The sequence below is a fragment of the Xiphias gladius genome, chromosome 20 (assembly GCF_016859285.1).
Source record: "Xiphias gladius isolate SHS-SW01 ecotype Sanya breed wild chromosome 20, ASM1685928v1, whole genome shotgun sequence".
Classification (NCBI taxonomy): Eukaryota; Metazoa; Chordata; class Actinopteri; order Istiophoriformes; family Xiphiidae; genus Xiphias; species Xiphias gladius.
Window position 1 is genome coordinate 5,978,632 of NC_053419.1, and position 21,939 is coordinate 6,000,570.

The 21,939-nt window shown below is 40.7% G+C and overlaps 1 protein-coding gene across 1 annotated transcript in view; it reads left to right on the plus strand.

Annotated features, from left to right (window-relative positions):
• The window catches only part of niban2a (niban apoptosis regulator 2a), a 30,791-nt gene that overhangs the window by 6,169 nt on the left and 2,683 nt on the right, over positions 1-21,939 (plus strand). The window contains exons 3-13 of the mRNA XM_040156926.1: positions 1,092-1,220; positions 1,316-1,421; positions 1,838-2,005; positions 10,659-10,774; positions 15,143-15,247; positions 15,341-15,503; positions 18,511-18,698; positions 19,745-19,900; positions 20,181-20,294; positions 20,827-20,934; positions 21,786-21,897. Coding sequence (XP_040012860.1) covers positions 1,092-1,220; positions 1,316-1,421; positions 1,838-2,005; positions 10,659-10,774; positions 15,143-15,247; positions 15,341-15,503; positions 18,511-18,698; positions 19,745-19,900; positions 20,181-20,294; positions 20,827-20,934; positions 21,786-21,897 — 1,465 coding nt within the window. The remainder of the gene's footprint in view (positions 1-1,091; positions 1,221-1,315; positions 1,422-1,837; positions 2,006-10,658; positions 10,775-15,142; positions 15,248-15,340; positions 15,504-18,510; positions 18,699-19,744; positions 19,901-20,180; positions 20,295-20,826; positions 20,935-21,785; positions 21,898-21,939) is intronic.

Sequence of the window (21,939 nt, forward strand, 5' to 3'; positions counted from 1 at the left end):
AGTTCTGTTATGGCAGTTCATCTGCTGTCTTCGCTATGTGGAGGACAGCTGCTTGTGTGTGCTTGTGACAGAAATGCAAAATTATGCATTTGTGAACCCACACTGTGCAATCACAAACATACACACACAACACGCAGTAGATCTCTTTTTTTCCAATCTGCTAATCTGTCTTTGCTTACTTTGGTGATGTGATATACAATAGTACCCAATAGTACAAAAATCTGTCTTGAGTTGTTTAATTTGCCATTTGCACCATGAACACTATGGTTTAACCCCTTGTTTTTTATTAGAGGGGTATATACTGTCGAGGGATGCATAATCAGCACCTAATTTGTATTTTCTCCCTTTTTTAATTCACTTTTTTTTCTCTACTGGAAGCATTTCTGTGCTGAACAAACATTTGTGTAGCGAACAGTGTGTCATTACAGCAGAAAACCAATCTTTTGGGGTACATAAAGTACATAAGTACGCAATATCCCAGTGAAAATTGTTAAAACTTATAACATCCTTCTAAGTGTTTTCAGTGAAAAACGCTAAAAATCCAAAAACAATCTGTATTATTAGCCTGTGGTCTTCCTGCGCTACTTTGACATCATCACAAGTGACCCTGTCACTCATGCACAAAAATCCACGGATAATTTAACATTTTGCAGCAAACAACCAGCAGTCAATATGCTGTCAAACAAAAGCACCTCTTTATGTTTCAGCTCTGCTACTCCCCTCTGCCTGCCTCGGTCTTTCCTTCCTCTCCGAGTGGTCTGAGTTACAGGATTATTTGATCCAAGACAGGAAATCTAAAAGGAACGTGGGTGGTGCGCATCTGTGTGTAAACACTCGTGTGTTACTGGGTAAAAAATCTCCGCCTCGGATGTTTGGAAAAACCACTTAGGCTTCAGGCCTCTTGCATAGTTAGGGGGGAACTAGTGAGAACATTATTAAAATTTGACTAATGAAACCCAAACTTTTTATCAAAGATCTCATTAATACAAAATGTACGCACATATTGTGCTTTGTATCACAATATACGATGATAAATAAACTATGCTAACGCATTATACCTTAGTGCTGTTATTGAGTCTGTTATTTTTCAGGACCCTCTGGCGGGCCGGTCCATCTTCTCAGGGAGTCTGTTTCAGTACCTGGAGGAGAATCGGAAGTGGAGGAACCGCTTCGTATCCGTGCCAAACAGCTACACCATCAGCCTCTATGAGAGCAAAACAGTGAGTTCTCGCTCACTTGACTAAAATGCTGTCTGTTTTGGTGATCTGGGCCCTTGCGGTGAAACAGTTCAGTGTGTTTGCCATCTCTCTAACAGGCACATGAACGGAGACTGCACCCAAAAGTAACCATCAACTGTGCCGGGTACAAGGCCCTGACCTCAATGGAGGAGTACATAGAGCTGATTAATACCAGCCTGCCAGGTAAGAAAAGGACAGACAAAGGAAATGTATAACAATATATGAGAAAAACAGAAAATAAATGGTTCATCATTTATATAGTCTGTTTGCAACTGTTTTTCTTATCCAACAGTCGACTGGCAGTAATTCAATATTATTGTTTATTTACTATTGGTTTAAAAAAGTATTTTGTCCCAATTAATGATTCCACACAAAAACTCGACACAAAATTTACCATAATCACAGTTTTTGGAGATGATGTTGTACAAAATCCTCAATCCAAAGTAAAGACTGAAATTGTGCAAAATCTTTCGTTGTTTCATTTCCCCCTTTAAAAAAAAAAAATCAGTTGGAATTTTATCTTTCCTTTTTCCTATTTGTCTGCAACTTTCTAAATCTTCTAGTTTCTCATTCTTGTTCTGTCGTGTGATTTGTTGTAGATATCAAGGCCAAAGTGGGCAGTAATCCGTTTGTCAAGTGCGCGACCCAGTTCCCTCTCATCCTGTGGCATCCGTACGCCCGTCACCACTACTTCTGTGTGATGACGGAAAAGGAGCAGAAGAAGTGGCACGCTGTGCTGCAGGACTGTGTCCGACACAGTAACAATGGTAACAATACACACATACGCACACAGTGACTTCACTTCTACTTACAGTAAGTAGAAGTGAAGTCACTGTTAAGTTAGTGACTTTCAGATCATTTATTGAGAACTGTGATGAGCGTAAGAGACGACTGATGAATTTGATAAACTCAGTTGCTCAGAGCTTACAGTACGTGTGCAACATTTGAAAACCAGCAGTTTTTCTCGGTCTCTCTCCTCCCCCCCTGGACAATTAGTGCCTTTCTACTTTTGTTGGTGGTTCAGACAAGGGCGTGTGTGTGTGAGCGTGTCGCGGTGTGAAGCCTTTAAATACCATCTGAGTGAGCTGGTTGATCTGTGAATATGAGATGCTGCAGGATTGATGTGTATTTGTTTATTTTTAATATTTGGTCTTGGTTGCAGTGTGACATGTTGTTGTCATTGGATCAGAGGATCCAGGTTTTGCAAACTTTACAGCCCAGACAAAATCTGCGTAACTAAAATAGCTCAACAAAAGAGAGAACCAGAGTTACATGTGTTCAAATTTAGTTTCATATTTGCTCTTTGCTGTTTATGCAAACTCGACGCTTCCTCCGTGTGTTGCACAATAAAAAGCTTTCAGCAGTGAGGAGTATAATCCCTTCTAGTGCTGAAGCCATCAGTTGAATGACTGACTTGTCAACTGACACAAAATTAATTAAGACAGAAATGTCAAACACTCTCTGGTTCCAGCTTCGTTAGTGTGATGTTTTGCTGCTTTTCGCTGTTTTTAAATCATTGCAAGTTGAATACAATTTTTTCGGACAGTTGGTCAGGCAAAACAAGCATTTTGAAAATGTTACCTTGGCCTCGGAGAAATTGTGATGGAAACTTTTACCACAAATAATCAGTTAATCAAACCAATGATAGATTAATCAATGTCAGAATAATCCTTTATTGGAGCCCTAATCCCTTCACTTTCTTGGAAGGCTTTTATTGTGAAATATTTGCAGAAAGTGAAAGAACAGCAAAATAGACTCTGCTTAGTTGCTTAATATAGTACTGTGATGGTCCACCAAATGGCATCTTCCGGAGAGGGGTTTTTGGCAAAAAACATTTCAACATTAAAAAATTACTTTTAAAAAGGGGAAGAGGCAGCAACTTCCCAGAATGAACTGCAACAAACTACGTGGAAAAAAATGTCTAAATCAGTTTCTGCTTTTCCCTTATTAATTGCATTTTTATGTTCCAGGTCTTTGTCCCCCTTTTTCCCAGCCGTTGTCTGTTTTGAGCATGCCACCATTATCTGAGTGCTGGCTTTTGTTTGTGAATCGATGGTATTTTGGAGGATACTGCAGAGCATTTTTTGCATTTGATTGAACATTAGAGAATGCTTGTTTTATCAGGGTGGAGGACTGATCTCTTCTGCTAGTAAGGTTTCGTCTTGTGGTGGCATTACTCATGTTGCTGGGCTGAGACACTGAAAGCAGAGACATGCCGGAGGATGTGCAAACATGATGTAATCCATTTTTTTTTTTTTTTTTTGTCAGGTTGTCATACTGTTGCTATCTCTCGGCTTGGCAAGACAACTTAAAGCAACACCTTTGGGCTTTGTGTAAAAGAATCTGAATTGGAAATGATTGGCCTGCTTCCAGACTTTGTTTGCCCCATGGCGTGTTAAATGGAAATTATACATCAAGTTTTAATTGGCAGGTATATTTAAATCTGCATTTTGCAGTACAGCATAGGGAAGCTAATTCGCTGCCTTATTTTGAAGAGTGTCAAGTTACATTTTGGGGGTTTTATGAATGCATGCACGTGGTTGTGAGTGTGTGATCTCACATGCAGTGTGCTTTATTTAGACATAAGACATAGAATCAGAAGGACTGGGAACTTGGGGAAGTTGAGATTAAAATACAAAACTCCAGAGATTCAGTGATAAATGGCTGCTGCACTGAAACGTGATCAGGCCTGTTTGAATGCTGCTGCCTGCAAAGGCAGCTGGTGTTGATTGTAGATCAAGTGTAGATTATTTATAAAGGTTCACATACAAATTATGAATTTATGAGTAAAGTAAAGTTCTAATTTACAGAAAAAAATACAGGTAATTCTTTGATTTACTTGAAATATTTGTTTTCCAGTCTTTCTATCACATGAATCTTGGACTCTTTGACAGTATAATTACATATTGTAGATAAAGCCACATTGTTACGTTTGCAGCAGACAACACTCAAGTACATTCACATGGATTATTTCATTTAACTTTAGGGAAATAACATTTTAATATTAACTAAGATGTTTTGGCAACAAAGCACATTCATCCTCATTCTTTAGAATATGGAAGATCTGATCCACAAAGACAAGACCTTACCTTAGCTGACCCTAATTTTCAAACACCTACATTCGCAAAGCATGTGGTGTTACATGCTTGTGGGTGTGCACACATAATTATAATGCTGTTTGTGTTGTTTGAGCTTTTTGGCTTCGACAGCTTAAAGTTAATATATGGCTAAATTATCTGTAATTGTGCTTTAAGTGATTGTTGGGATGGATCATCATGCACACAGAGTTGTTGTTATCATTGGGTCAGCTGCATCAAACCACTCAGCACCTACAGGAAGATGCAAGCAACCATGCACTATAGTATGTCTAAATGTTTCCGCTGTAAGTTAAAGCCTAAACAGTCCTGTGTCATGACCAATACACTAAACTTCATACCCTGTATTAATTTATACAACAACCTGGCTCTAAGCTCGTCATCACACTGACAAAGTTGCTTAACCTGATTCAACCGTGTTTTGCACTTAGCCAACTGTTCTGCCAAGCAACTGAGTTTCATGAACTCAACTCAACTCCTGCTTAACGACACATGACAACACTAGCAGCTGTCTATTATCAGTATTGGTTTGGAAAACATCCAATGCAAGCCCTAAAGTTAAGGGAGCCAAAAACCATGGGCTTCATTTCGTCAGTTTTGTTAATTTTGGTCAAAACCAGCCAAGGGGCAAATGACGGAGAAGCCAAGCACCAACTTTAGTGCACACATTTTTTGACTGTGAAACAAAATCAGCCTCTCTGAGTATCCAGTATAGCTCACTCTTTACTTCCCAAAAATACCTGTTCGGGCATGCTCAGTAAACGCCAGAGTCCCTGCCATACATTCCAGTTGGGAGGCTGGGCTCCAGGAATATGTTGAAAGAAACAGAGTCTTTGTTGCTGTTGTACTGTCACCATGGCTGGTGTGGGAGCGTACACTGGCAATCGTGTTTTTGGCCTGTGTTGACACGCCCAGTCTCACCTCTGTCTTGTTGGTGTTTTGCGAAAAACCAGAACCAGTACAAGACTTTTCCTGAGGGTAGGGAATGGTTTTACAGTCTGACCCCTGCCCTCTCTGTAGTGCCTCTTGCTCACTAGACTTACAGATACATTCACATTTACATGTGCTGTACAGTCCACTATTTCCACGATTTTAAAATGTCTCTCTTTGAGTGTGTTGGAATAAACACATCTTTTTTATAATGAAGTAAATCATTGCTAGAGATTTGGTCAAGGTATTAGAAATGTATCTGAGGCTCTTCGCTCATGTTTTCCTAATGCACACAGGTGACAATTCCCCTCTGAATTCAGTACTTCTGAATCATACAGAGCATGTCAGCCATGGTGCAGAAAACGCTGCAGTGCCTGAAAAGGATAAAGTGGTGGAAGCTTTGCAGCAAAGCAGTTCTTCAGCTGAACACAGACACTATTCAACGGGCTTTGATAAGTAAAAACCACAAGTTAAATATTCACACTGATACACCGAAGATCTATTTCAATCCACTAAGCTCCTGCTCTTTTAGTTTTAACAGCTCTCCAATAAAATAATCGGCTGCTGCTTTGCATCTCTTTAACCGGGTGATTTGCAAAGCGTCCTGTTAATTAGATCAGTTATCAGGTGACCTCATCGCACTTTTCTGCACAACACAAAGCTGCAGCCTATGTGATTGGTCAACCTTGCAGTCTGGATGTTTGCACCATTGCAGGTGAATACAGAGAGAGTGTGCGACATTTTACACACCAGCTCTGTTACTGAGGTCTTGGGATGTGGCGATTCAGCTTTACAGTGGAGCAAGCAATATGAAAGATTAAACAATCAGGCAGGTTTTTGTCTCTATGTCCCGATGACGGTGTTGTGATCAAGCGAAACAAGCATCTTTAGGATCTCCAAACTTAGAATTTTTTGACATTTTTCACAATTCATTTTTTTTTTTTTTTTAAATCAAGTGATTGATTGATAATGAAAATAATTATTAGTTGCTAGTTGCTATTAACAGGTTCTGTTTTTGCTCTTGGACCAGCAGCCAGCAGCTCAGCAGCCAGTCTGATGCAGGCTGCAGGGCGGCACATTAGTAGTCAAAGACTGCTCCGAGCTGCCGCCGGGCCACCAGAGAACCATCAATCACAGCAAAACATCCACCCCCACAGCTTTTAAAACCAGTCACCAACACTCTGCTTTGATCCACAGACCTCAGACCAATTCCACTCAGCAGAAAGAGACCTGTGACGAGTACATTCAAAGGATAATGAAAGAACATTTCAACCCAGGTTTACGGTTTGTCGGTAGCAGAGCAGTGTGTTTCTCAGCATGCTGTATGATTCAAAATTTTGACAATATAGTGTGTACTAATATACACAATAAACCAATCCAGGGTCTCAAGCAGTGGCTTGTTTTCTACTACTGGAGGCACAGATCTGCTAAAATCACCTATTCAGTCATGTGCTTGTTATGTCTGCGGCTGATTCTATGTTTCAGTGAGTGTTTATTGTACTGTGGGTTTTGCTGGCTCCATAGGGCTGCACAATATGGGGAAATCCTACGTCTGCGTTTCAGTGGGAGCAGCAGCAGCAGTGTGAATGCTTTAAAGAAGTGTTTAAAACCTGCTTCGACATGACGGCAGGTGGCTTGAAGTTGAAGGCTCGATATATTTTACATCTAAACTCAGAAACATACTGTACACACACATTTGTGGATCTGAAGGCCCGGGAACTCGTCCCTGGCTGCTGCTCAAATCCTACCAGCCAGAACGTGGTGGGCAAGGCACGGAGGGAAATGCCTCAAATAAAAAGACCGTGGTAAATGCTGCCACATGTGCTATTTATACAAAGTACACACACACACACACACACACACACACACACACACACACACACACACACACACACACACACACACACACACAGAGTCACACAGTCACACAGTACAAAGAAACTGTAATCCGCTCCTTGATCTAGCTTGGTTTAGTAACATTGAGAATGTGTAGTTGTTCATTGGCTGGGGCGATCATCAAAAAATGTTTTCCTTTTTCTGTTGGCACCAGGAGGAAACTTCTCTTCAAGTGAGCAACAAGCTGAAAATGTAGAAGAAATTACTTTCAGGCATTTCACACTGGTGATCTGGCCCTAGTGACCCCACTGTTTTTGGAAAGAGTTGAATTGGTTCATTGTGCAAATATATTTAACATCATCCAATAAATAAGACAGAGATTTTGATTGTGGAGAGCGAAAACCAAACAGCAACCACAAAGGCTGACTGTTGAAGCCCGATGGTTCTCAGCCTTTCCTCACAACTTCCTGTCCTACCCACAACAGGAGATTGTCACCTACAGTAGGTCAGCAATCTATCATCAACTACTTAACTACTTGATCTGTACGTAATGGGTTCCTATTGCTGTCGCAACCAGTTAGCTAACATGAGTAAAATACAAAAACATCCAAACAAGTTTGGAAGTATTGTAAGAGTTAGGGGACATAAATGAACATGTGCGTTATTGTATTGTCCAGTTGGTTGGCTACTGCTGTTGTGCCCACTGAGAAAAGTGCCTTAAGATGCAGTTCGTCTAATGGTCGCTAGATGCTGGCTCCATAAAAAGGACTATTTAATTGAAGGGAAGACCTCCAAACTCTGTGGTTAGGATTGACAATTTTGCCTTCCAATACCTGACTTCACTCTTTCTAATTTACTTTTTGGTGGGGATTTTGAAAGTTACAGTTTCATTAAAAGAATATTGAGGTGTTCACATGGGTGTGTTTGGGGCAGGTTTGCTTGAAAGACAGACTAAGTTGTGCTGCTTGATGCTTGCTATTCCTACCTCAGCTCCACAAAGTATTTACCTCCTTTGCACCAATATACTCGCTTTTGCTGCGCCAGCGTTTCTGCACGATACGTAACAGCGAGGAACAGAAAGCCTGCTGCACAAGGTGGCAGGCATGGTGTTAAACAGCTAGTGTTCAGTGAAGGAGTTGTTCTAAGCTAAACTAGGAACAGGTTAATATCAGGTGGTATAACATAATAAACATCTGTGCATGCTTATGCGACTATCTCCCATGCTAAAATTTAATTTAATCTTTGACAACATGCTAGTTACATTTTCCATTAGGATTCAGGCATGTAAAAACCGTCCAAATAAATTATATTCATGGGAAAAACTCCTCGGTCAAAAACACTTGTTATGTTGTGTTGTTGTGGGTCTTGAATGGTGGGGTATAAGAATAGCAAACCATCAGTCAGCCTACTGCTGCATCCCTCAGACTCTTTTCTGCATTTGACCTCCAAATGATGGCTGGCCGCTGACCAGCATTGCAGTTATTTTCCCACTGTGCTTCTAACTTCGGTGTCCAAAACTTGTGCCAAAACAATCCTCAGTCTGTCAGCGCAGAGTTGCTGTGCTGGGAGCAGAGACGGCTTCCTGTCTGGCTCTGTATCTGCCCCCCCCCACTCTTTGGCCACTTCCCGTCTTTGTCGGCCTCCTCTGAGTCACTGACTTATAGCCTCACACAAAACAACCTGATAGACATTCAGGCAATAAAGACACACACATGCACATCGGTACTTGTGCATGACAGACTTCACATACAACAAAAAGATTATCTCTCAGGCATGCTGAGGGTAAACCATCCGTTCATGCATTATGCAGTACAGGAAACTCTGTCATCTCATTTCTTAGGACCTCAACAGCCTAAAAAAATGGCAAGATGGACGCTGCAATGCTGAGAGCAGCGTCACCAAACATAAATACTGTATATACGCTCACCAAGCACTTTATTAGGAACATCTGTACACTTGCTTATTCATGCCATTAGCCAATCAGCCAATCATGTGGCAACAGTGCCGTGGAGAATACCGTGCCGATACAGGTCAGGAGCTTCAGTTAATGTTCACATCAAACATCAGAAAAGGGGAAAAAATGTGATCTCAGTGACTCTGACTGTGGCATGATTGTTGGTGCCAGGCAGGCTGGTTTGAGTATTTCTGAAACAGCTGATCTCCTGGGATTTTCATACACAACAGTCTCTAGAGTATTTATTCAGAATGGTGCCAAAAACAAAAAAAACATCCAGTGAGCAGCAGCTCTGCGGACGGAAACACCTTGTTGATGAGAGATGTAAGAGGAGAACGGCCAGACTGGTTGGGCTGGAGAGATGTCTTGACAATATCAAAAATGAATTCAGTTACAGCGGTGAAATAAGTACAGGAATGTGACTTCTGTTTATTGGTCGGGCCCATTTCAGCTGCCTTTCAACATAACATTTATTGCAATGTCAGTGGTTGTAATGCCTGTAGTGACATCTGCCATCATAAACATTAGACTGCTGTTAATGTAAAGTTTTAAAAGGCAAATCAGTATCATTGTGGTATATATATTTAAATAAAGTGTTTAAATATTTCTTCCATCACTGCAAAATGGAAATATGTAGGAATTGAAAAGTACAAGTGTTGAGGCCCAGTAAAAGCTGCAGCAGAGGGGTAAGCTTTTTAAAAAGCTTTGGCTGCTATAGTTGAAGTTGTAATATATTGTTGCCTCTAATAAATAATGGTAAACAACACTTCAATAAGGGCTAACAGCAAAACTATCCTTTAATTAAAATTTTGTGCATCAGAAGGACACACTTTTTCTTGTCACAGGAGAAAACACAACTGAAACATGCGTCACTTTTATTTGAAGGAAGAACTGCTGCCAAGGGCAAACAGCTAATTATAGGTATGTTTTATTCCATACACCTGTTTATACTCTTTTGTGAGAGATGTATGACTTTCAGCACTCAGTGTGCTTCAGTGCTGTGGCCTCGAGAGAGGCAGAGAGGCAGCCACTCAGCTAGTGATGTATTTTCATTATTTAAACACAAATGTTGAGAACCAACTTCCTAAAAACACACGCATGTTGTAGAGTGCTTTGTGAACTGCTTCTATTGTCCTGTCTGCTGGCAGGGACAGTAACCATAGCAACCGCATGAAATCTGTCCTCCAACAAGCCAACATCTTCCTGTTTTGAGGGATGACACAGCTGTGTGTGATAGGGGCCGATTGTGCATGTGTTGTTCTAGACTCCAGCAACTGTGACTTAACGGTTGGCCGCTGGCCAAAATGATCCTCTCAGACCGTCCCGCAGAGGTGATTCAGATGTTATGGAAACTGTTGTTAGTGTGGGATTCTGCAAAAGCCAGTAAAATGTCCAAATACCCCAGTAGCTCATACCAAGTAAACATCCATTTAGTTGTTGCAGAGCACTCTGAGACTTGACTTTAATACAATGGAAAAAAAAGCACCCCACCATCTAGCTACTAAGACCATTTCAGCCAATTGCTTTTTCTTTTAAAAGGGGGGGCTGGTTGTTGCATCAGTAATGTTATGAAGCATCTGCTCTGCTGTTTCCTGCCCCCAACAGGTCTGTCCGAGGACTGCACTGTTCAGACACCAGCCTTCACTGACGCCGTGAGACGTCACAGACAAGCCAAGGGACACTACGGGACCTGGGATATGATGTGCGGAGCCCCGCCACAGGTCAGGATCTGAGATTAATCACAGTACAGCAGTAGAGCGGTGTCCCAGTTCAGAGGCTGGCTGACTCAAATAGCATGTTTGCCACAGGTGACACTTAAAAGAGATATTCAAGAAATAGTTTCAAACACTCACTATGAGTACCTGTCCAAAGTTCAGGTCGTGGCCACAGTTCAACCTCTTCAGATGCCATTATGATGGATAACATGCATTGGCTGTAAAAGATTTTTCAGAGGCAGGGCTGCTTTCCAGAGAAAAGCTTTCTCTCAATAAATGTGGCTCAAGAAAACACCCCATCCCCATAATGAACACACACCCTCTCCTCACACTTGAGAACAAGAACGCACCTACACAAGACCTCCAAAGAGACAGCAACAAGACCCCACCCCTCACACACACACACCTATATACACTCACACTGTTGACTGGGGTCTCCCCTCTGAATGAGTCCCTTTCAGTGTCCATCTAGAGCTTCATAGTTGCTCTGTGTGTTTGTGGCAGTCGCCTTTTCTTCATTAAATCAGTTTCCTGTCTTTCCCCCAGTTTCCTTCTAGCCCCTTGAACATCACAGTATTTACTCAGCTACATGTACATATTAATGCTACAGTGTTCGATATTTTATATTAACTGTGGATCAAACTAAGATGTGATAATTTAGGTGTGGGTACAGTCTATGGTTTTCAGCTTGTTGTGAAATTCTTCTGCTCCAAAGTCGGCAAAAACTAAAATTAACCCAGCTTTAAAAACGGACATGTGGTCTTTTGGTCACATTCTAATGTTGTGATGGTGAAAATGTAAGTCTGACTACCTATCTTATACATGACAAAAGCCATGTTAAGTGTGCCATGACACTAAACTACAGTCATACAGACACATGAATGATCTGTGAGCAAGACGACAGTCGTGTTACATCTTTAAAGCCAGTTTACAATATTGCCCTCTAATTAAAACCAGAGTTCGCACTGAGCCAAGAGGCAAGACCACAAAACAAAGACCTGCAAGACCAAATCAGACCATAACATTCCTAATACTCAAACATGATAATTATTGGCACATCAACGCTACTTATGAAAGCATCATAATGCACGTGCCAATTAATACCCAAAAGAGGAAATAACTGTACCACAAGAGGTAATCCACAATCAGTGGCAGCATTAGAGCAGAAATGATCCATCAGTTGACGACAAAACGTCAAGAAAATAGCAAATACAAGCAAATTTACCTCTCTTTCAACTGAGCACATTTTGACGAGTCACAGTAGGAAAAATAAAATAAATGAAGGCTGAATTCCATTTAGTTGCTTCATCTTCAGGGACCCCTGGTATTGTTTATGCTGGCTCATTGCCACACTGTTATGGCGTACAGTGACTCAAAATGACCCAACCCAAAATGAGAGCTTATGAGGAGAACAACATGAAAAGTTGTTTTTGTGCCTAAAACTTCACGAATAGCAAAACTAATGAGGGGAAAATGTTTATTATCCCAAGAAGGAAATTTGCCTGTTAGCTCAAGATGAAGAATTAGCTTTTAGCTCCAGCGATCTGGTCAGAGCCATGGATTTTATGACGGGGGTGGATGGTTTTACTCTGAAATTGCAGGAATAAACACTGGCTTTGAAGGTAAGACCGCTCTGTTACTGCGAGTCTAAGGCTGTTCAATGAATACTGATAAGGCTCTGTGTTTTATAGACCTTACGGGTTTCAGTTTGGGAAGCAGTGACAGCTGATAGAGGAGCAGGCGGATGGCTTTGGATGGAAAACTACGTTGTTATGCTTTTTCCCGAGAAAAAAAAATGAAACAGGTGCACAGAGTCTCTTTTCATGATCCTGTGTGGCTGATAAATAAAACTGATTGAATCCTGTACTGACACAGTTTGTCAGGAGTGACGCTCTGCCTGGTTACACTACAGTCATCCCTAAAATGAGTTTTGGCATTAATGTAACACATTTGGCTTTTATCCAGTGTCTGTGGGAAGAGCACGATTTTTATACTTTTATACTTGTTAAGTCAAGGCCGACAGTAGACTGGCAGTATAATTACCTGACTTACTTATTATAGTGGTTAATGCAGTTTTTTAAGTTAGCAGAGTTACGGACCAAAACCGCGGGGCGGTGCATTGACGGTTTAAATAGACTTACGACAGGTGTGTTAAATGTACTGTACTTGAAGCATGTGTGAATGTAAGTTAGCAGAGCAGCTTAACTAGAGTTGTCTTTCTACACCTACAGTCTATGCTCTAGACTAGACAGCTAACGGGTTTTGCATCATTTCAGAAATACATTTCTAGTGGAGTGCTAGAGTAGCTCTTTTCAGCGTCCTGTTTTCAGGCACCAATGTATTTGGCATAATAAGCTATCCGGTGTATTAGTAAAATATTTTTCTTTGCTTATATATATTTTCTTTCTCAGTCTACCTTCAGTTACCCATAATGACAAAGTGAAAACGTGTTTAGAAAGAGACAGTTCAAAATCAAAAAGCGAACTCTTTCATTTAAGAAAGTATATAGACTTAATTCAGTACAATAATCTTTGGCAGCAGCTATGAGTCTTCTTGGGACTCTGCAAGCTTTGCACACCTGGATTTGAGCAGTTTATCCCATTTTTCCTGTTAGATGCTCTCAAACTCCATCAGATTAGATGGGAAGTGTCTGAACTGCATCTTCAGGTCTCTCTATAGATGTTCTATGGGGTTTAGGTCTGGGTTTTGGCAGGTCCACTCAAGGACAATCAGAGACTTGTCCTGACCCCACTCCAGCGTTTTCTTAGCTGTATGCTGCAGGTCAATGTCTTGCTGAAAGGTGAACCGTCGCCCAAGTGTCAGGTCGGTTGCACTCTGGAGCAGGTTTTCTTCAAGAACCTCTCTTTGCTGCAATCATCACCTGCCAATGAGAAGCACAGCCACAACATGATGCTGCCACCACCATGCTTCACCGTAGGGATGGTATTAACCAAGATGAGCAGTGCCTCGGTGTTCTGGTATTCTGAAGCTCTGTTAGAGACCGTAGGGTTCTTGCCCAGTTACTCAGTTTGGCTGAACAGCCAACTCTAGGAAGAGTCCTGGCTTTTCCAAACTTCTTCCATTTCACCATTAATTGAGGCCACTGTGCTCCTGGGAACACTCAACGCTTTAGAAATGGTTTTATACCTTTGTCCTGATCTATGCCTTACCATAATTTTATCGCGAAAGGTTCATGGAGAGTTCCATGTCCAGTCAATTCAGTTTGCCACAGGTGGACTCCAATCAAGTTTTAGACACATCTCAAAGATAATTGAAGCAAACAGGATGTACCCTGCAAAAGCAAAGAGTCTGAATACTAATGAGAGATTTCAGTTTCCATTATTTAATAAATTTATAAAAATTTCTAAAAACATGTTTTCAATTTGCCCTTATTGGTTATTTAGATTGATGGGCAAAAATGGCAATGTTATTTGTTTCAAATTAAATTTGCTAAACAATAAATTGCAAAAACTGAAGGGGAATACTGAATACTCTCTGAAGCCACTGGAGAAAAAAAATATACCTTTTCATAATAACTGTCAAAAAATTGTAAGGCCATAAGACCATATTCAACTCTCAAGCACTTTAATTATTAATACATTTTGGAGTATCGGGATAGACATTAAAAGTGGCACAAAACACATTGATGTGTGCGATATCAGACCAAGGTCATCCCAGTCACAGGAACCAATGCAAAAGTAGTGCGGAGAAAACATTATTTCATCTAGCACTTCCAGACAAACCAGCCTTTAGTTAAACAAGCTATGTATATACATACATATATATATAATATAACTTTTGTTTGTCAGGCCTTTCTGTTCCTGTGTGGAAAAACTACTCTGCTTTTGTCACAGCCATTCATTACCCAGCAACATGTTTCACCAAATATTTAGTTTAGTTTAGTTAGCTAAGCTTTAAGTGTGTGTTTGTGAGTTGTGAGGGCAGTGCCACTAAGACCAGCCTTCCTTCCCCTCTTTATCCAGCTGTGTATCATCTCAATCACCACACTGTATCCATGTAACCACACAGGAGAGGCTTTACTTTTTTAAGGTTTATTTTTGTTTTTCTTTGGGTGGAGGATATTGGTTGTTTTTTGACTACACCTCTTGTGTAAAAATCCCCAGTTGCCACGTTGCCATAGTAGCTATAACATCTTGTAACTGGTGAAAAGTTGTTACTGACCTCACAGTAATAACTACTACCATTAGGTAGAAGCCAATCCTATACAATCCAGCGAGATGTATTATTCTGTTACGCAAGGAAGGCTGGGCAGGATATTTTTTACTTTATTTACCTACAAATAAAAATACATTAAATATAAAAATATATGTTAAAAGTGTATAAATACATTAATACTGTATGTTGTGTGTTCAGATTCTAGCTAATCTGGTGATGGAGACCCTCCACCCCGAGCTAAGAAACGTGATTGGTCCTCGTCTGAAGGGGAAAATGCAGCAGAGGCAGAGGAACTGGATGTTGGTGAGTTCCTATCCTACCATACAGTGCACTTCTCTATGAACAGAGGAGAGAAGCAAACAAGTCCAAACCAAATTTAACCACTCTCTCCTCCAGATCTCTGATGCCGTGTACAGGCAGGTGTTGTCTCAAACCACCGCCCAGTATGAAGCGCTGGTGGAAGCCTGTGAGGCCCAGAGAGTTCCACTGGACGCCAGACTGCGAACCGACATGGACCAGATCATCACATCCAAAGAACATGTCAGCAGCAAGATACGAGGTGACCAAAGATCTAGATCCGACAGTCTCTTCTTCATGACTTTGGGAAAATGATTTTTCTTATTTTCCCTTTCCGAAGAGATTGCCATAATCAATTAAATACCTAGAAGGTAACCCTGCGAGAACAAAAGTCCAGTCAGAGACATTTATAGCAAAGTGTTATACAGTTAGATTTGGTAGAAAGGTCTCTGCTCTTTGAGGGAGCTCTCAAAGAATTGGAGCAGCAACAAAGATTCTGCTGGGACAACTAATGCCCTCTCAATAAACACATACATGAAAATAAAAGCTTAGTGAAGTTAACAAAACCAAAAACATTGTACATGAGGACGTTAAGGTCCAGGTAGCCATGGGAGCAGTTGGCATTGGCATGAAGGTATCAGCACAGGTTAAATTGGCTTTGCTCTACGCCTGTATGAATTTGATTGGAGGTTACTAGTCATCTGTTAGCCAAGCAGCTGATGAATGAGCCACTGATGGTGAAGCATGAATGAAGCAGCTGATGCTAACAGAGACGTTATATGGGCATGGAGGAGCACAGGAGACGGAGACAGTAATAAAGCATTTCATTCATCAATAACTACTTGTACAACACAAATAGGCATTAAAGAGCTTACAAATTTATTTATCAATCTATAAATAAATAAACTGAATTACAAAGTAATTCGTTATTTGATACTGTAATAAGCAATAAAAAGAGGTATTATAAGAAAAATGTATGAATAAAATATTAATCCATCAATAAAAAGGAATTTACAGAGAATGAACATAAAACTGTAAAGTAGTACATCATTTGAAAAAACAATCATGAATTCATAAAATATAATGGAGTTTTCTTTCTTTTCTTTTTTTTGATGTGTTTACTCATTTAGTGTCTCCTTTTAGCCTTTCCATGACACTTTTGGCCTTGCACTTGTAAAACAAGATAAAACATTGCAAATTAGCCATGGGATGTAACAAGATCTCCGATTGGCTATCACCTGGCATGTCATATGCAGATGTATGGCATGGATGTGGGAAGGAGATGGTCAAGGTGGGTGCCAAAGTGCCAATGTCGAGGGTTTCTCCACCGGTGCAACACTCTCTGAGGATTGGTGCTCCATTTCACTGGCAGTGTCCCTTAAAAGTCTTGATATATCAGTGTTGGACATTGTAAGACAGTGAAAGCCGAGTCAAAATGCCCTGGCTCAAGCACAGACTCTTATATTCCTAGAAGAGTCTTCTTGGTACCTAAACGGTGTTGGAAAAGATAGGTAGGTTATGAGGCGGGTGCGGCTCTCTAACCAATCAAAGAGCTTATTACATCCCATGGCTATTTGCATTGTTTTACCAGCACAAGGATTAATATTTCATTTGTAAATTCTTTTTAAAATTCCTGTTTTTATTGCCCATTAAAATATCAAATAAGGATATTACTTTGCAATTTAGTATATTTATACATAGATTAATAAATTAATTTGTAAACAAATTTATTAATGCATGTTTTTATTGTACAATTAGTTATTAATTAATGAAATACTTTATTACTATTTCTTTGAGACTTGTGGTCCTCCATATAAGAGAGGAGACAACACTACAGTAAATCCCATTAGGCTGTAAACATCATGCAGACACCACAGTCAGTGATGTTAATGTGCCTTTTACTTTGTCCAGCAAGCTGTGGTCAAACTTGGCTAAATTTAAATTTCAAGTTATTATTATTATTTTTACATGAAACCATTATTTCAACTCTCTGCAGAGGTAATGACTAATCTGCAGTATTACAGCCGTAGATACCAGTGGTAAGTAAGCAAGGTGTAGAGGTTCCATTTTAACGAGTGGTCTTATTTAAAGAAAATAAGATCCAGGGAGTAAATTCAGAGCAATGGATAGAAAGAAGGAAAGAAGGAAGGAAAAAAGAAAGACAGAAAGAAGTGCAGACAGACAGAAATAAATATTTCATGTTTCTTTTTTTATAGCATATTTTAATCTGCTATTAACTGAAGACAACCTCAGTTTACCTTCTCACATGTCCAACACGCTGCGCAAAATGACTTGGTTCACTCATTGCTTGCTGTGCCCTGTAACATGAACTTCCACACCTCAAGTACATGCTTCATTGTTCGTCTTCTGTTTGCCTGAGTGAGATGCACCTGTGGCTTCACTGGCTCAGGGATTATTGGCACAGCAAAGCGACCAGTATGCTCGCTGAATAGCGCCACAGTGATCACGTTTCCGATGAGTTTGTTTGGACATTTAGCACTAACAGGGCCTCTGTAAATAAACGTCCCTCCATAGCTGACATTTTGCCACCTTTCGTGTTAGTGTCTGCACTTTCACAGCTTTTGCTTTGTATTTAATTGTGTTGTTTCATTCCTCTCCTTCCTCTGTCTCTCACTCGTTCTGTTTGATTAGCTGGCTTCTACAGCACCAGAGCATCCACCCTTTGAGTGCCAAGCCCGTCAACTTTCTATTCAAACTTAACTTGGCACAGGCTGCTCTTTTTTTTTTTTTTCATGTGTACTATTTCCCTTTGAGCTAAAGTGGCAGAACTGCATTCCATCACCTGCACTGTATAGGTCATTTGTGACTTTACCAGGAGATAAAACTCGAACCTACATGTCAACTGTACCGAACAAGGCAGCTTCACTTTACATGAGGGTAATGCAGAAGTTTTAGAGGCGTAATCTTTAAGCGCAGAGGTTACATGTCTAACAACTGGGTTTATCTGAGAGATGGGAGAAAACGAAAGCTGCAGGGCTTCCATGGAAACAGCACAAGTGTGTTTACTTAAATGTCATTGCTTACATACCACCCATTTCAACCTCGTATTAAACAATACACTGTACATTGTGATGATTTTTTTGGCATTTCATCTGATGCCAGAGCCATGCCTTTATTTTTCTTCCTTTCTTCCTCCTTCTTCCTTCATGCTTTGACTTAGTCTTCATGTGTGAATTATTTAAAAGCTGCAGCAACTAATCCTGACTATGTTTTTCCCCCATCTTCCATGCATTGCTGCTGGTGTGCAGCTCTGGTGCTGCCCAAGGCGGAACAGCTTCTACGGACCAGCATCCAGCCCTACATTAGCTCCATCCTTGAGGCCCTGATGGAGCCCACCAGCAGAGGTTTCTCGGAGGTCAGGGACGTTTTCTTCAGAGAGCTGGTGGAGATCAGCAAGAACTCACTCAATGGGGGGAGCAAGGAAAAACTGGGAGACGTGAGTCAGGCTTTGCTGGCCGCAAATCTTTCCTTCTGTTCATTAATTAGTGTGAGGAAATACTTTGATTTAGTTGTTAAAATAGTTCAGAGTAATCTGACATCACTAGTAACACAAGTCTACGCGAGCTGTTTGATAACCAAGGTAATATAGAGGAAAAACACGGTGGTTTTGTTACTGTCCATTGTTTAGTTTTACTGAGTACCTCCAAGCTGCATTAATGGGGTTTTGGCCACCAGGTGGCATGAGCTCTCCACAACAAGCGGACAGATGCACAGCCCTCATATATTATCACCTTATAGGTAAAGTTAAGGCTAAACAGGTTAAGGTTAGACCTGAAAACAGCTGCCTGCTGTTGATGGAAACCAAGTGGATGAGAGAGCGCTGAGACTGAACCATACAACGTATGTGCTCTAACATCAAAACGATGAGCTAAAAGAGGCTAAAAAAAAACTCTGCAGAGCTGGAGAGTTGGCTAACTCAAGAGAACAATTCCTGGACAGGCATCTGACTTCCAGTGGCTCTTTTTTTATTTCATTACATTAATTAATTGAAAATAATGCAAATATTGTCAAAACTTCACTTTCATTTCAACAATAAAAAATTGTTTCTCCAGCTGTGTCCAACATCATTACTCCCCAGTATGTAGTTTTTTTCCCCCAAACACCCACTCTGCATGACCACAGAATCAAAGCAGTGGAAGAAACGTCACCCAGCTATACCCATGACAGGAACAAGTTGAGTTAACAAGCTATAACTTGGTTACGTACACTCCAGTTAAGACTAAAATTTAGTTGGAGAACATGGATGAGTTGTTAATGTGTGAATGTGAGGGGAATAGTCTAACTTTTGATTTTAGTGACATTATTAGAGTGTGTGTAAAGACACTTGGCTGTGTTAGTGCTAGTCGTAAATCAGAAGTCAGGGAGTGTCAATCCACTCGACAATCAACTCAACCTTTTCTTCTGTTTTGGTCTCAATACTCCTGGTATGATGCTCGTACCACCTTGATCACTGTCTCCTTCCTCGGCCTTTCTTCCACTCAGCAATTGGAGAGACTGTCCATGCTCGCCTTCCACCCCGTGAAAATGCAGAGCTGCTACGAGAAGGTGGAGCAGCTCAACCTGGAGGGGCTGCAGCAGAGGTTTGACGTCTCCAGTCCCTCCGTGTTTGTCGGCAGAGCTCAGATCCTCATGAGGGAGGTGAGAGGGTCACAGCCCTTTTCATCTGGTATAATAGAAAGAGTCAGCGTGTACCGAGAATCAGCATGTCAGAATGCCTGAAAACACTCCCTAGTTCTCAGTAAGAGAGCACACACCAGCAACCTGTCCGGCCTGTGGTGAAGTCTCTACTCCCACCTGCTGGACAAAAAGAATATGACAATTTGTGAAGAAATTGTTAGCTGAAGCTCTGTCTGAGTGCGTCTGTATAACTTCTTCTTCTTTTTTTTTTTTTTTTTTTTTTTTTTAATTCTTTTGACAGCAAATGGACAACGCTGTGTACACATTTGAGCAGCTGCTCCACCAGTCTTTGGAGGCCCAGGGAGGAGATGACATGTGCAAGACCATCCAGCGATGCCAGGACCGGGTTCTCAAGGTGAAACAGACAAATCAAAAAATGGAAGTAACGTACTGCAGTAGACAAGCAGGTGGAGGGATGGGTCAAAAGGTGACAAGGTCAAGTAAAAAGAAATGTTTTCACTATTTTAGTTACAGCACACTAGAGAATAAAGAATAATACAATAAAACACACTTTTAGAGTTAGTTTAGCTAAATTCCAAAACAAAACAATTCCACCTAGACAGGAAGATGTTTTTTTTAAGTTATTTATTTTAATTTTATTGTATTTTATTTAATGAATGAATGAATTTAATTTATTTATTATTCATGTTTTTTTCCTCCACACTAGTACAGTGAGGTTAATTAAGTTTGAAAATTATTTTAAAATGTGGATATTCCAGGATAAGCCAGTGCTTGTTATGATGAATGAGTCGTTGCCATTTGGCTTGATCTGGTCAAAGTAACTTAAGTAAGTCTGAGCAGAGAGAGAATAAAATGTTTAAATATGTGAATTGCTAATGATTATGAGTCACTGAGCTCTACATGCATTTCTGGTCTTTCCCTGTTAGAAATATGATTACGACAGCAGCACAGTACGCAAGAGGTTCTTCAGAGAGGCTCTGCTGCAGATCATCATCCCATACATGCTCCAGCAGCTCTCACCGTCCTGCTCACCTGTGGGTAGCACCCAGCACAGTCTCACATTGTCTTTCTTACCACTTTTTATTACAGTATTGTGACTTTTTCCACCTATTACCAAGGGGACAGTACTCTGAATTTCAGGCCCACCTTTGTGATGCCTGTTAAGGTCCAGAAACCAAAGCCTCATGCAAAAACTCCCCTCACTGTGAGCGTGGAAAGAAATTGCCTCAGTGGCTTGCTATATACGTAGCTTACAGGACCCACTGAGCTGAACCAAAATCAGTGCCAAAATTCACAAGACAAAGTATTACTACTAAGAACCGCGCTGCAAGGAAAGAAAGGCAAGAGAAAAATCCAAAAAGATCAAATAATAAAACTTAAACAGCGGATTTTAAGACACCTTTGTTCGCAGCAATTTTGTTTGTTTAATTTACAGCCACCGTTTACAGGGTTTTTTGAGTTATTTATATCATTTTAGGGCTTAAGGAGCCCTAAAATGATGTTGGCTGAAATATCCAATTGTCCTACTGCACAGAATACATGGAACCTTCTGTGGTTTTCACCTTCGTTGAAAACCCGCAACAAAGTGTTGATTCTGCAATAAAAACAATATATGCACAAACATATAAAAGTAATACTATTAGTATTGTCATCCATTGTCAGAATCAGTGCCTATAGATTAGTTAACGTATAAAAGAAAGATTGACATGTAATGTTTCTGAATCCTTCAGTATGCATCTCTTGCTAGTGGATGAGTGTGACTTTGATTCAGCCTCTCCTGAAAACTCATGCAGGGATGTCCGGGGACGAAAGCTAACTGAAGGGATCCCATACGTTTCAGTAGGCAACTTTGCCTGAAGCTCATTACTGTCCCCTCCTTCCCCAGGAGCTGCCGCGCTTCACGGAGCTAATCTTTGAGGACTTCTCCCGTTTCCTGCTAGTGGAGAATATGTTCGAGGAGGTGGTGCTGCAGTCTGTCACCAAGGATATAATGATGGGTGAGGGCCAAAAAAAAAGAAAGGTGTAAAATGTTTTGTTGC